Here is a 14,271-nt window from a genome sequence, read left to right as displayed (position 1 = left end):
TATGATCATATTGAATTTCATGTCTACTAATACTAAAGAAGCATGAAAATATTTATTGCAAACTGGCCAATTGACTGTTTGGATAAATTTTCTGAGAAAATCTTTCCATTACCAAATAAAGGGAAAATGCTAATTTTTAAATAGTTTGAAATGTCTCCTTTTGGAGAGCAAATATGACTTTCATGTAAATGTTTATTATATGAACTGGATTGGCACATCTAGTCTTATTTTGAAAATTATTTATAAATATGCACAGCCCAAATGAAAAGTAGCAAGAATAAACTACATGAAACCTAAATAACTCTACATAAAAAAGTGAAAGTGTTAGTTGCTCAGTCGTGTCTGACTCTTTGTGACCCCGTGGAGTGTAGCTCTCCAGGCTCCTCTGTCCATTGAATTCTCTAGGCAAGATTACTGGAGGGGGTTGCCATTTCCTTCTCAAGGGGATGTTCCCAACCCAGGGATTGAACTGGGGTCTCATTTCTGGGAAAGATGGAGGGCAGGAGGAGAAGGGGATGACAGAGGATGAGATGGTTGGATGGCATCACTGACTCAATGGACATGAGTTTGAGTAAGCTCTGGGAGTTGGCGATGGACAGGGAGGCCTGGTGTGCTGCAGCCCACGGGGTCACAAAGAGTCAGACATGACTTAGAGATGGAACAACTCCCTCATTGCAGGCAGAATCCTTACCATTTGAGCCACCAGGGAAGCCCAATCCTACATAACCAAAGACCAATAATGAATACAGAAGACATCACTGCAGTCACAATTAACTTATGTGTATTTTCTACTTCCACTTCATCTTTTTCTTTCAAAGTATGACCTTTCTATTGAAAGTATTAAATATGTGTGGTATCTTTTAAAAGTGCAAAACACAGACTCTATTATTAGTTTATACTCAAAATAATAAAGCTTATAAGATCACATGAACTTATTAAACATGTAGTTATATTAAATTATTTTAAATTTTATTAATATCCAATAATATCCCATTGATAGATTGACAAATATGTAATTCTTACATAATGTTGATTCTGTTCTTTCATTTTTTTTAACCCTTAGACTCTTCACAACTGTAGGCAAGACATCACTGTTTTCCTGTGGTAGATTTTTATATAGGCCCAATACAATAGCATTGAAGAAAATAGTAGCTAGTTTGCAAGTAAAACCTGAATTTGAAAAAAAAAAAACACAGTCATCAGATGCATCAATTTATTTAGAGCAAAATGTTTATGGAAAGAAAAATATTTACCAAAGAAAAGGTGAACATATTTCATCTCTAAAGTTACCAATTTTCCAATTGTAGAATGTAAGTAATGTCATAAACTTCTATCAAGTTACTTAAAGGAAAAATTTTTTTTTAATGTTTGCAAAACCTTTTAGATTTCTTAAATTTATAGCCCAAGAAAAATGCAAAGCGTATTACTATTTCACAGCATGTATTAACTCTAAAACATAAAAATACATTTCTACTTTCAAAACTACTTTCAAAACTAATTATCAGTGGAAACTGGAACCTTTTAAAGTCACTTCAAGCAGCTTTACTCTTTTTGAAATATATATAATTTTCTAAATACCAACAGAAACATTTTAGAAAAACTAATTGACTATGTTTAAGTTTTTAAATTCCTTTTCATTTTTCAAGTTTCAGAAAATTACAGGCATTATATAAAAGTACTTGAAATTTGGATGCAAATAATCCTGTTAAAGTAAAAAATATTTTACAGCAATGATATCAATTATAATGGTTTCAAAGATAAAATAGGAAACATTAATGAGTCTGTATCATTTGTAATGACACATTTCAAACATTTATTTATAACAGCCGAACATGGCAAACAGCCCAAATATCCATTAATAAGAGCATGAATAAACTATAGCATATTAAAAAATGAAATGGTATTCAGAAATTTTTAAAAAGCACAAACTACTGCATAGAGTAACATGGATGAATCTCCCAAAAGTGTAAAATTAAGCAAGACAGGTGAAATCTGCCCCGCCTCCAGCATATATTCTATTCTATTTGCATAATTTCTAGAACAGGCTAAACTGACATATTGTAATAGAAATATGAAAAGGGTTTATCTGTGCAGAAGGAAAATGGACTAGAAAAGGGCATAGTATAAATTTCCATAGTTTGTTTTGGAGGCAGCTTGCACAGGTGCACCCAATTATCAAAAGCCATCACATGGAACACCCAAGACATTACCATAGGAACACCTATGTTAATTGTAGGCTAACTGCATCTTATTTTTTAAAAAAGAATACCACTTGATACATTTTTCACAAACTAAATAGTGTGACCAGCATCTGGATGAAGAAAATTAAGCACTGCCAACACACCAGAAAACTTTCTCATATTTCCTTAAAGTCACTGATGACAAAAGTTTAATTTTATTTGCTTTTGAAGAATATTTATAGCAGTTTAAAATTCTGTAAGTGGAGTCATACAATGCATATTCATTTGTGTCCAGTTTCTTTCTTGCAACATTATGTTTATGTGATTCATGTTTTATGAAGTTGTGTGCTTTTAAATTTCACTGTTTCATAATATTCCATTGTTGATGTTATCACAATTTATCCATTCCATTGTTTTATGACTATATATATATTTTTTAGCTTCCAGCATCTGTTTAAGCCTCACATTTTAGATTAACTACTTAATAATATTATAAATGTGAATGCACAGCCTGATAACTGGGAAACTAAATGACATAGATTTACTCATTATTTATGTAACCATACAAAATTTTATATGCAACAGGAGCTTTTATACTACAGAATCTGACCTTACAAACTAGCTTACATATAAAAGTTACTCTTTACTCATCTGTCCTAACCTAGAAAGTGTTGCACCAATGCTTTTTAAGATATTCTTAAAACAGATGAGTTCTCAAGACAAGCTTAACAAACCTGAAGCACCACCCTAGAAATACAAACCCATGAATAGAAAAACTGTTTCACCAGAAACAGGTTATGAACAACTGTTACCAAAGTAGAGTACTACAGGGAGTCACGGTGTTGACTGACCCAAAGAAGACACAGGTTTCTCACTAAGCTTTTTTTAATTGGGTCTCAAATTCTGTGACAGATTTTTGGTCAAGTTGTTTTCATTAAAAAGTACTGATTTTAAGAACTCATAACTTAAACTGTCACACACAAAACATATGGTCCACAAAACATTCTCCTTTCCTTCTGAAGGTTTTACGATGCACTATTATCATTAACCAGTCTTTCGCTATTAAACTTAAATGGCCCATTGAGACAAACAGTTCTGAGGCCGTTCTTCCACCACTGATTAAGGCTTGGGGTGGCAGGTATTGGGGATAATATTCATTCAGCCTTCCTTCTGAGCTTTCTGGGCAGACTTGGTGACCCAGCTGCCTTCTTGCCCACAGTTTTGATGACACCCACGGCGACCGTCCGTCTCATGTCACGCACAGCAAAACGGCCCAAGAGAGGACAGTCAGAGACGCTCTCGACACACGTGGGCTCACCAGGAGCCATGTCAACAATGGCAGCATCGCCAGATTTCAAGGATGTAGGGCCATCTTCCAGCTTTTCCCCAGAATGACGATCAATCTTCTCCTTCAGCTCAGCAAACTTGCAAGCAGTGTGAGCTGTGTGACAATCCAGCACAGGTGCATATCCGGCGCTGATCTGGCCTGGATGGTTCAAAACAATCCGCTGAGCCATGAAGCCAGCGCCTTCCATTGGTGGGTCGTTTTTGCTGTCACCCGCCACGTTGCCATGACAAACACCTTTGACAGACGTTCTTGCCATGGAAGCCCGCGTTGTCCCCGGGAAGGGCTTCATTCAGGGCTTCACGGTGCATTTCTGCAGACTTCACTCCAGCTGTTACATTGACTGGAGCGAAGGCGACCACCACGCCAGGTTTGAGAGCACCAGTCTCCACGCGACCCCCAGGGACAGTACCGTACCACCAACTTTATAGACACCCTGCAGGGGCAAACCAAGTGTCTGTCTGTTGGGCGAGTTGGTGGCAGAATGTAATCCAGAGCTTCAGGCTGGTGGTCCCCATGGGTACTGCCATCCTTACGGGGGACTTTCCGCCCCTTGAACCACGATGGCCTGTTAGCACTTGGCTCCAGGATGTTGTCACCGTTCCAGCCAGAAATTGGTGCAAATGCTACCGTGTCGGGGTTGTAGCCAATTTCCTCAATGTAGGCACTGACTTCCTTAACAGTTTCCTTGTATCTCTTCTGGCTGTAGGGTGGCTGTGTGGAATCCACTTTAACTCCAGCAATGAGTGTTTCACACCCAGAGTGCAAGCCAGAAGGACACGCTCACGGGTCTGCCCGCTCTCGGAGATGCCGGCTTCAAATTCCCCGGCACCAGCAGCGACCGTCAGGACAGCACAGTCAGCCTGGGAGGCGCCTGGAATCACGTGTTTGATGAAGTCTCTGTCCCGGGGCATCAATGATGCTAACACAGCGCTTGCTGGCCTCAGATTTCCGCAGGGAGATAGCGAGGGTGATACCACGCTCACGAGCAGCTTTCAGTTTGTGCAAGACCCAGGCATACCTGGGAGCCCTTCCCTCTCGGCAGCCTCCTTCTCCAACTTTGCCGTTGTTCTCTTGTCGGTCCGCCGCACATGTAGACCAGATGGCCAGTCGTGGTAGGCCTCCCTGAACCTATGTGCCTGATGACGACAATGCTGACGCGGTCTTTTCCTTTCCCGTTTTTGCTTAGGTTTAGCGGTGGTTTTCAAGACACCTGTGTCCCGGCAGCAGACCCGTGGCAAAAAAGTGTTTTATGACTCTTTGGTTATTCACTTTTCTGAAGAGTTCTTTCCAGTGTTTTGTTCACTTTTCTATTAAGTTATATATCCTTTATTTATTGTTGTTCTGTGGGAGTTTTTTTAAAATATATCTTAGTTATTAGTTCTTTTCCACCTTTTTACTTTTTCCACTGTCTTCTAACATTGGGGTTGTCTCTTCTGTCTCTCAGTTGTGTCTTTGGGTGATCAAATTTTATTAATTTTAATTAATTTTAGAGCTTTTGTATCCTCCTTTATGCAGTCTTTTCCTACTTCAAGGTTGTGAATATATTCTACTGTTAATCCCTCACACTTAGATCTTCAGTGCATCTAGAAATGATTTTTGTGTATAACGTAAGGTAGGGATCAAGATACATTTTTTCAGATATGGAGATATAATCTATTACCCTTTATTTAAAAGACCACCTCCCCACCTCCCCCCATAGTGTCTCCTTTGTCGTTATCAGATGAGTGTGCAAGTATGGGTTTGTTTCTGGATTCTCTACTCTGTTCTATTGGTTAATGGGCTGACACTCACACTAATACCCTTTTGTATTGATTATTACAAGTTGATAGTAGGTTTTGATATCTGGTGGCATATACCTGTCAATTTTATTTCTTCTTTAAGATTCTTTGGATAAATCTTAGCACTTTGGCTTTCCATATGAATTTCAATTCCCTGTCAATTAAAAAAATTCCTTCTGGGATTCTGTGACCACACCAAGGCTATAAATTAATTTAGGAGAGGTGGCATTTTTAAATCTTCCTATCTGTAATTGTGATGCATTTTTTTTCATTTATTTAGGTTTTGATTTCCCACAAATAAATTTTATATTTGTCCATGTAGAGGCTTTATACAACTTTCAACAAATTTTTTCTGGGTACTTGATTCTTTAATATTACTGTATTTATCAGCTTATTTCTGTATTTGGTTGTGCACATGATTTCTGTGTATTGATTGTATATTAAGCAACTTTACTAAATTCATGTATTAATTCTAATACACTGTGTTTCTTAATTTGAGCGCTAATAATACATATGCTCACTTTATAAATACGTGTTCAGCTATACATTTATAATATGTGCTCTTTCTTTATATTTTCTATAAAAAATTTACCAAAAAACTCAAACTTGATGAAGTTGCTTGATGAATTTCCTTGCTACCAAAGAGAATCAACAGACTGATAAAATACATTTTTCCTAACTTTTTTGAGTGACAAAACTTTTGAGGATCTGATGAATGCCACAGTCTTCCTCTATAGCAGATTTCCCACTGTACAAACAGAATTTTAGGATTTCAAAAATACACAAAGTTTAATGTGGGCTCCCAGGGTTCCTGGATTCCTTTTGAATAAGTTTTGCCCTCAATAGTGGTGTGCATAGAACTTTCTGTTAACAGTGGCAGTGTTCTACATCTGCACTGTCCTACAGAGGGACTGGATGTTTAATTGCATTAGATTAACAGAAAACAACTTTAAATGTGATGCAGCCTTTCAAATACTTACATAAATTTCATAGTAATTTAGTGTCTAAAATATTTTGTATATAATAACATAAGGTTTCTTTAATAATTAAAGTATCCACTTGGTCTTAGTTTATTATGACTACACCTTACTCCAAACAGCCATAAGTTTTAAAAAACAATTTAACTTCTTGACATTCTTCAATAGATATCACTTACATACTCCTACCAATAGGTAGGCCATTTTTGTCTTGTAATAGATCCAACAATTTCCAGTGCTTCCACAGCGCTCAGTATCCCGAAAGATGCAAGAAGTTTCTCTTATTATTTTAAAAATTATTGGTCCAGGTATAGTCCCTATCAAAAATGCAATGATGATAAATTCTCCATGAAAACACTGTAGGCTGGAATCAGAATGATTTTTATCCCAAACTTAAACTTACATACTTAGTCATCATCACTCTAAACATACCATTTTAAGTTATCTAAGAATTTATTTTTTAATAGGATTGTTAAAAACTGGAAACACAGTTGTGTGTTTTTGAAAATCCTTATTCTTATAGATATTAAAAAAAAAACTAGCAGATTTTCTTCTTCTTAGAATGGTATGCATGCTCTTATTGAGTTCAGTGGTCCTCAACCTTTTTGTCATCAGGGACCAGTTTCCTGGAAGACAGTCCTCCCACAGATGGCGGCAGGGGATGGGGGTATGACTCAAGCACATTACATTTATTATGCCACCACTGATCTCACAGGAGGCAGAGGTCAGGTGGTCATGCGAGCAGTGGGGTATGACTGCAAATACAAAAGAAACTTCGCTTGCTCGGCCCAGTTCCTAACAGGCCACCAAACAGTACTGGTCCGTGACCTAAGAGTTGAGGACCCCTGATCTAGTTGACATCTCAACATTTTTGTTAATTTCTGAATTAAAAGTTAAGGAGAAAGTATTTAAAACAGAGATTCTAAATACTGATTTTGTGAATCCAATATATCTCCCAAAGATTTAAAATTCTGAAACTTTCAATGACTGAAAAATTAGTTTTGAAATGCAACATGTTATCTGTTATGTATCAAGATAGTGAGAGAAATAACTGCAAAAGTAAATGCTTAGGTATGTTTGTAGCAGCCCTAGCTTCAGAAGACCCCAAATCTAGAGGCATACTTGTGTGCTGCCTGAGAGAAATCTCTGTATACCCACAGAGAAAACATCTTCCCAGCAACAGTATCACTTTCAGATAAAAGTGAATGAAGTCTTTTAAAAAATGAATAAGTAAGTAAATAAATACCACTCCAAAGACATTAGAGCTAGGTTCTCAGAACTAACATATCTAGGTTCTCAGAACTAATGTATCTAATGACTGACCTTCTTGCTTAAGAAACTGTGAGTTCTCATGCATCGTGACTGTTTTGATGCCTGTCAAAGAAAGCTACCCATCACCAGATTTCCCAATCCCAGGGAGTGCTGGCACTCTGTCTACAATTGCTCAAAGTGAAATGAGGCCTATTAACCCCCCTTTTTTTTTTAATTTCCCACCATGTTTTTTCCAATCCATGATAAATCTTTATGACACTAACTCCAAGTATATCTTGGATAAGTTGATTTCTCTTTTTCATTACAGCCCCCAGAATCCAATTTAATATAACTCAGACTAAGACTTCAGCAAACACATTTATCTTTTATAAATACTTCTCTCCAGCAGCAAAGTTATCTTTTCAATGTAAATCAGGTAACATCTACCATCTGCTTAAATTTTCTGATAGCTAGAGACAGTCATATCTAAAAGATCATCACCTTGTTCCACCCTCTCTCATTCAAAAATGCACCAGGCTCACTGGCTTCGTTTCTGAGGTAGAAAACTATGCACTTGCTCTTCCTTATGCTTCATCTACAATTCAGAATCTATCTTTATCCACTGGATTTTTCTCAATTAAAATAGCTATTTTGAACCCTGAATACTGATCTAAGAATTTCTCTGATTCCCCATTAGAGCCACACTTAAATTTTTCTACATTCTTGATTCTAATTACTATTGTCTCTGTCCTAAACCCAGTCTAATCATGTTTCCTTACCCCATCAATATTTTAAGTCAACTTCTTGAATCAGAGCTCCTAATATAGTCTTAATGTGGACTTGAGAGTTAGTTTTTGCACTTTAAGAAAGCCTGAAGTACAGAGTGCATCACCATCAGAAAAATCAATTTGTTCTTTGTATGTAAATCTTTTAAAACATCAGATACAGTATCTTAGGTAATGAAAAAAATCTAAAGCACTAATCTAGGTTAATGACTTCTCAAACACCCAAGAATGTAGAATATAGTTTCTGTGCTTATATGTGCTTTGTTTCAGCTTACCAAACCATTTGCATAAGCTTGAAAAACATATTTCTGATCAAAAAGATTTTCTTCTAGTTGAGTAAAAAATTAACACACATTTTATATGACAAGATGGATTTACGTTAAGTATTATCTTTTTATACTGTCTCCTAAATTCTGTAAAGCATCTCCCCTATTCACTTGTTTTGTGTCAGTTTATCACTGTTATCATTATTATTTGTTTGAAATTCTACATATACATGTTGGCACGTATAAATCAAAAGAGAAACAATTCAATTCAATTCAATAATAGATTGCCAAAAATCCATACCACATATTCTCAAAATCACAAAGGTCATACCCATGGCCAGATGACGCTGTTTGTCAGACATAATCCTGTAAGCAGATAGCAATGACATCATCAAAACAGCATCATTATTAGCTGTAGAGAATGCTTGCTAGGTTCAGGGCTAATTTTTTTCCCCCCTGTGCATCCATTAGACCAAGAATCTTTAGCCAGTTGACAGATTTCAATCTGGTTGAATTAATTACCATTTCCCCATATTCTGCCCTTTGCCAACCAACTTTAAAACTTCCTGCACTTCTCAAGGAGGAAGCATTTATGGCCCAAACTCTCTGCTCCAGTCTTTGCTGGAAAAAAATGTAGCACTGCCTTTCCTACCTTCTCATTTTTCACTCTGTGGGGCAGTTGTCTCAGATGTCTTCGTTTTGTCCCCATGAGATTCGTTCTCTACCTTCCTCTCCCTTGCTCTCTGCCTTGGGAAGCTGACTCGAATGGACTACATCAGGAGGTTCTCTTGCCCCTGGCTACCGATTGGGTTCTGCCAATGCCGTGCTCCAGAGTGAGAAAGGAAAGGGGTGTGAAGGTCTTCAGACCCAGGTTTCCTCTCTGAAGAGTTTCCCACGTTGACTGGGTCCCACGGCAAAGCAGTCCCCTCTACAGGTCTCTCCTCTTCCTACCCTTGTTCCCCTTGGGTGTGGGGCAGTAAGAGACCCGAAGCTCTATACTGTGGGATGCCTTATACCCTGCCCACATTTTAAATAGCCACATTATTCAACCTTACTTGTTCTAGTTGGAGAGTGCCATCTCTTTTCTGTTGGAAATCTAAATTTTACCCTCACTATTCAAAAGTTGAAATAAATGAAAAAATTACTTTCTAAAAAATATATAAAGAATGAAGGTCTCTGTACTTTGTTTGGGTCAAACCAAGTATTTGTTTTAAAAAGAAATCGTAATGCATAATGTCATATAGTAGTAGTTTGGAAAATAAACTAAAATAAAATAAAAATAATTAACCTCTGAACATTTTCGAAAGTAAAAAAATCAAAGCTACATTTAAATGGATATTTGTAACAAATCCTATGCTTATCCTTTATTTCCTTGTTCTGGAACTTGAATAATAAACAAACATGACCACTATTGTCACCTAGAAATGACTCAGTGTATTAAAATGCAGCATTTGTACAGTATTTTATGACTCTTTTGTAAAAAGTCGGATAACTCCACCTGTATCAACCTGGTAAAAATACATACTCTTCTCTCAAATGTTTACTACTAGGAAAATGAAAACAAATTTACCAATTCTTAAAGGATAATGATGTTTTTAAATAAAAAATAATTCAACTGTTATTATGAGCAGATTCATTAAAGACATATAAAGGAAGTAAAGTGAATTTTTTTGGTATTTTGTCTAAGGTGTAAGGCTGTGATAAGATGGTTTAAGAATTTCATGGAATAAACAAAACATTTATTACTAATCTTCCAAAATGGAACAGGCAGTTTCCAATATCTCAGATGACTTCTAAATTTATATTTTCAGCCCATATCTTTCTTAAGTTCTAGACTTCAGTTCCTATCTTACACAAAAGTTGCACCCCCCTGGTGTCCCCTATCCCAAGAAGTAGAATCATCATCCATGCAGCTTTCAAGCCCAAAATCTAGAATGAGGCATGCTTAAAAGAGTATCCTTTCCCTCATTCATCAAATCAATAATAAAATACTGTGATTTTTAAAAATAACTTTTTTGATAACTTTATCTGACTTTCTTAATCTCTAATTCCACTCATCTATTCCAAGCATGTACTTTTTTTGCCTGAAGAAAATGAAACAATTTCCTAACTTATCTTTCCAAATGATTTTTAATCCCTTCAGCCCACTCTCTACATAGAGCCACAGTGATTTTTTTAAGGTAAAATTTTGATTATTTAATTGCCCCACTAGGATCCTTCAATGGCTCATCAGTCTCATTGCACACCACCTCACAACTTTTGCCTTTGTCATCCTCTTTAAACATTCTATCACACGACACTCTTATAAAGCTGTTTCTTGCATTCAGCTCAGAGTCTTTGCATATACTGTTCCCACTGTGGGAAATTCTCATCTCCCACCTTGTAGGACTTAGTTAAAATGTGATTTCTTTAAGGATACCCTCTCTGAATCCCCAGACTAATTAAGATTGTCCTGTAATTTTCTCTTGGCATTCTTCTACAATCAGAGAAGCAGGGACCTGGTCACTTCTATTCCTCTTTCAGTTCACCTTTTTCCCTGAAAGTGCTCATCCACCTTCTAGCTTAAATCCATGGTACCTATCACAGGTAAGGAGAATAGCTAGACATGTTAAAATAATGAGGAATGGAAGGGAAAGACATGATGAACTAACTTTTCTTCATGAGCACCCTGATGGAGAGAGAACTGACAAATCATACTTCTCTGTTTAGACTGAAGCCTCACAGCTTCAGACGGGTCAAATTTGTCCGGAGGAAAAGGAATGTTGTCCTTCTTTGTTGCTGTTCTGTCACCAAGTTGTGTCCGACCCTTTTGCAACCCCTTGGGCTGTAGCCCACCAGGCTCCTCTTTCCACAGGATTCTCCAGGCAAGAATACTGGAGTGGGTTACCATTTCCTTCTCCAAGGGATCTTCATGACCTAGAGATCGAACCTGCGTCTCCTGCATTGGCAGGCAGATTCTTTACCGCTGAGCCACCAGAGAAATGCTACCCCTCATCAAGAACTGGTAAGAACATCAGGGTCAGTTCTAGATCCCTATTACATCTCTAAAAGCCCTGCTCTCTCTGGAATTTTAATCCCTCTAGTCCTCTGCCACCTTATGCCCTTAATATATTTAATTCAGCTTTTCTAGTGATCTTCTGAAAGAGCACTGGCCTGCTGCAAAGTATTTCATCCTACATCACTTCCATGACATGAATTATTACTTGATCATGACTTCACAATTTAGGTATTTGACTCTATTATTGTATTTTAAAAAATAAATTTTGTGGAATTTGTATTATAACTATATGCTTTGGAAAGCTATAAAAAGAGCACATACTGGAGAGACATGCTTGTTTATACCCCTGCTCTCATCTACTCCCTTGATGCACTTAATTAGAATTTTACTTTTGTTGTATTAAATTCCTACAGGGGTTGAGATCTATTTCTAAACCTAATGTCATTCTAGTCATGAATCAACACTACACGGCTTCAGTGTTGAGTCTTTATGTTGCATTTAGCTTATGAGGATAAGCCTGTTATTCGTGCCTCTTTGTTTCAGATTCCCAAACCACTCTTGTTTATTATTTTTCCAAAAAAACTTTAAAATCAGGCTTTACACTTTAATAATTCTATTGGTATTTTCAGTATCACACTAAAATTACACATTAACTTAAAGAGAATTGATATATTGGTGGTGGTAGGTCTTCCTACTCAATAATTGGAGATATACCCTTCCAAATTGTTCAGGTCAGTTTTTGTGACACTCAAGTGTGTTTTGTTTTATTTTGAAATTATTATTTATCTTTGAATAACTTGAAACTCACAGGTGGTTGTAAAAATATTAATAGCACAAAGCATCCTGTGTACCCTCACCTAGCATCAGTGAACGGTGAAATCTTATATAACTGTAATTATAATATTAAAGCTAGGAAACTGACATTGACTCATTGCTGTTAACCAGACTATAGACCTTAATTTATTTTCATTTTTCAGGTAATAAAGGTTAACTTTTTTAACTGAATTCGTGTGTGTGTGTGTGTTTGTGTGCGTGTAGCTCAATGTATCTGTTATTTTTTATTCTGTTACCTTACTAAATACTTAGTTAAATGTAATGGCTATTATTTCTAATACAGTGTAAAAAAGAACTGGTAATATTGCTCTTAGAAGTTCTATTGTGGCTGGGTAGATAAGTACTGGAGTTCAAATCTCACCAAAAGTGAAGGATCCTATATTTAACATACTTTTCTTTCAATTAAATCCTCCTTAAAGACTATACCCTAGTATCAGTCTTAAAATTGATAAGGTCTTTAAAAAACTTATGTGGAGAAGGAAATGGCAACACACCCCAGCATTCTTGCCTGGAGAATCCCATGGACAGAGGAGACTGGTGGGCTACAGGCCATGGGGTCACAAAGAGTCAGACATGACTGAGCAACTGATACTACTACTTAAAAAACTTAACCCTATCATCAGCTCAGCTAAGTTTTTGCTTGGCTTACAGGAAACTGTTCCTATCTAACCTTTCTTTAAAAAGCTATTGTAAAATATTTTTGGAGTTATTAACATTCAGAGTCTCTATTAATTTTGGTGCACAAAATCTCACATATGATTAAAAATAAGTACAGGAGTTTTAAGAGACAGAGTCAAGAGAAAAACTGAAATTTAATAATTCTACAGAATATTCAGATACTAGATATCTGACAGATATTTTAAATTTAGGGGACTAATAAGTCCAAGGAAACAGATGACAAGGTAGAGAATATTATCAGAGAACTAGTCTATTAAAAAGAAATAAAATTCTATAACATAATAGTACACTAATTATAATGAACTCATGAATTTAAAAGCTAATTAGATACAAAGACAGCTAGAATTAGTAACCTAGGGTACGTAACTGAAAAAGCAGGTGGAAATATGATTAATACATTGGAGATCAGTGAAAAAACTTAGGCTGAAGCACAGAACATAAAAACCAATGAAACGGAAAGTGAAAGTGAGAAGATACATGGATATGGTAAAAGGTTTACAATTTGTGTAACTGATATCCAAAAGGTAAGCAGACTGAAAATGGAGCAGAAGCAGTACGTGAAGAGATAATAGTTAGGTATTTTCCAAAACCAATGGAAGATGCTGTGGTAGATAATTACTTGAGATGGCTATCATTGATTCATTTTCCCCCTAAGACATGCACGTTGCTCCTGACCTCAAGAAGTGGAATCTATTCACCCTCCTTTTGAAACATGACTTTTTGGACAAACAATGCAGAAGAGCGCATTCTTGGACTTTCAACCTGGATCAAATGAAGCCTTGCAGTTTATGCTTGTAGCTTATGCCTGTGTCTCTTAGAACGCTAAAACTTGGGATGTTCCCTTTTGGAATGCTTGCACTTTGTTAGCAGACATTTAAGTTACAGAGCAAAGCCACTTGGCAACAGCCCCACCTATGCTCCTAGCAAAATTCAGCCTAAATTATAAGCCATCTGGGAAATCTAGCCCAGTCATGCTATCAGACAACTCAAATGTTAGGTGTCATCTGACCCCAAACTCAAGAGAAACCTCAAGCAAGAACCATTCTGTTGAGACCAGTCAACTCACAGAACCATGAAACATGAGGAAAAAATGTTGTTAAGTGATTAAATTTGGGATGGTTTGTTACTGCTCTGGACTGACTTCCCTTCAAAATTTATATGCTGAAATTCTACCCT

General features: G+C 36.6%; 1 protein-coding gene and 1 pseudogene across 1 annotated transcript in view; both read right to left on the bottom strand.

Annotated features, from left to right (window-relative positions):
- Positions 1–3,338: 3,338 nt before the first annotated feature.
- On the bottom strand, positions 3,339–6,297 carry LOC122439431 (annotated as a pseudogene).
- A 157-nt stretch (positions 6,298–6,454) lies between these two features.
- SLCO6A1 (solute carrier organic anion transporter family member 6A1) overlaps positions 6,455–14,271 on the bottom strand; it is a 101,513-nt gene continuing 93,696 nt past the window's right edge. Inside the window, exons 12-13 of the mRNA XM_043464467.1 lie at positions 8,887–8,951; positions 6,455–6,600 (exon numbers count right to left, since the gene is read on the bottom strand). Of these exons, the coding sequence (XP_043320402.1) occupies positions 6,455–6,600; positions 8,887–8,951 (211 nt within the window). The remainder of the gene's footprint in view (positions 6,601–8,886; positions 8,952–14,271) is intronic.

The sequence above is a fragment of the Cervus canadensis genome, chromosome 4, assembly GCF_019320065.1.
Source record: "Cervus canadensis isolate Bull #8, Minnesota chromosome 4, ASM1932006v1, whole genome shotgun sequence".
Lineage (NCBI taxonomy): Eukaryota > Metazoa > Chordata > Mammalia > Artiodactyla > Cervidae > Cervus > Cervus canadensis.
The sequence above is the reverse complement of the archived record's forward strand: the minus strand, read 5'-3'. Positions and strand labels throughout refer to the sequence as shown.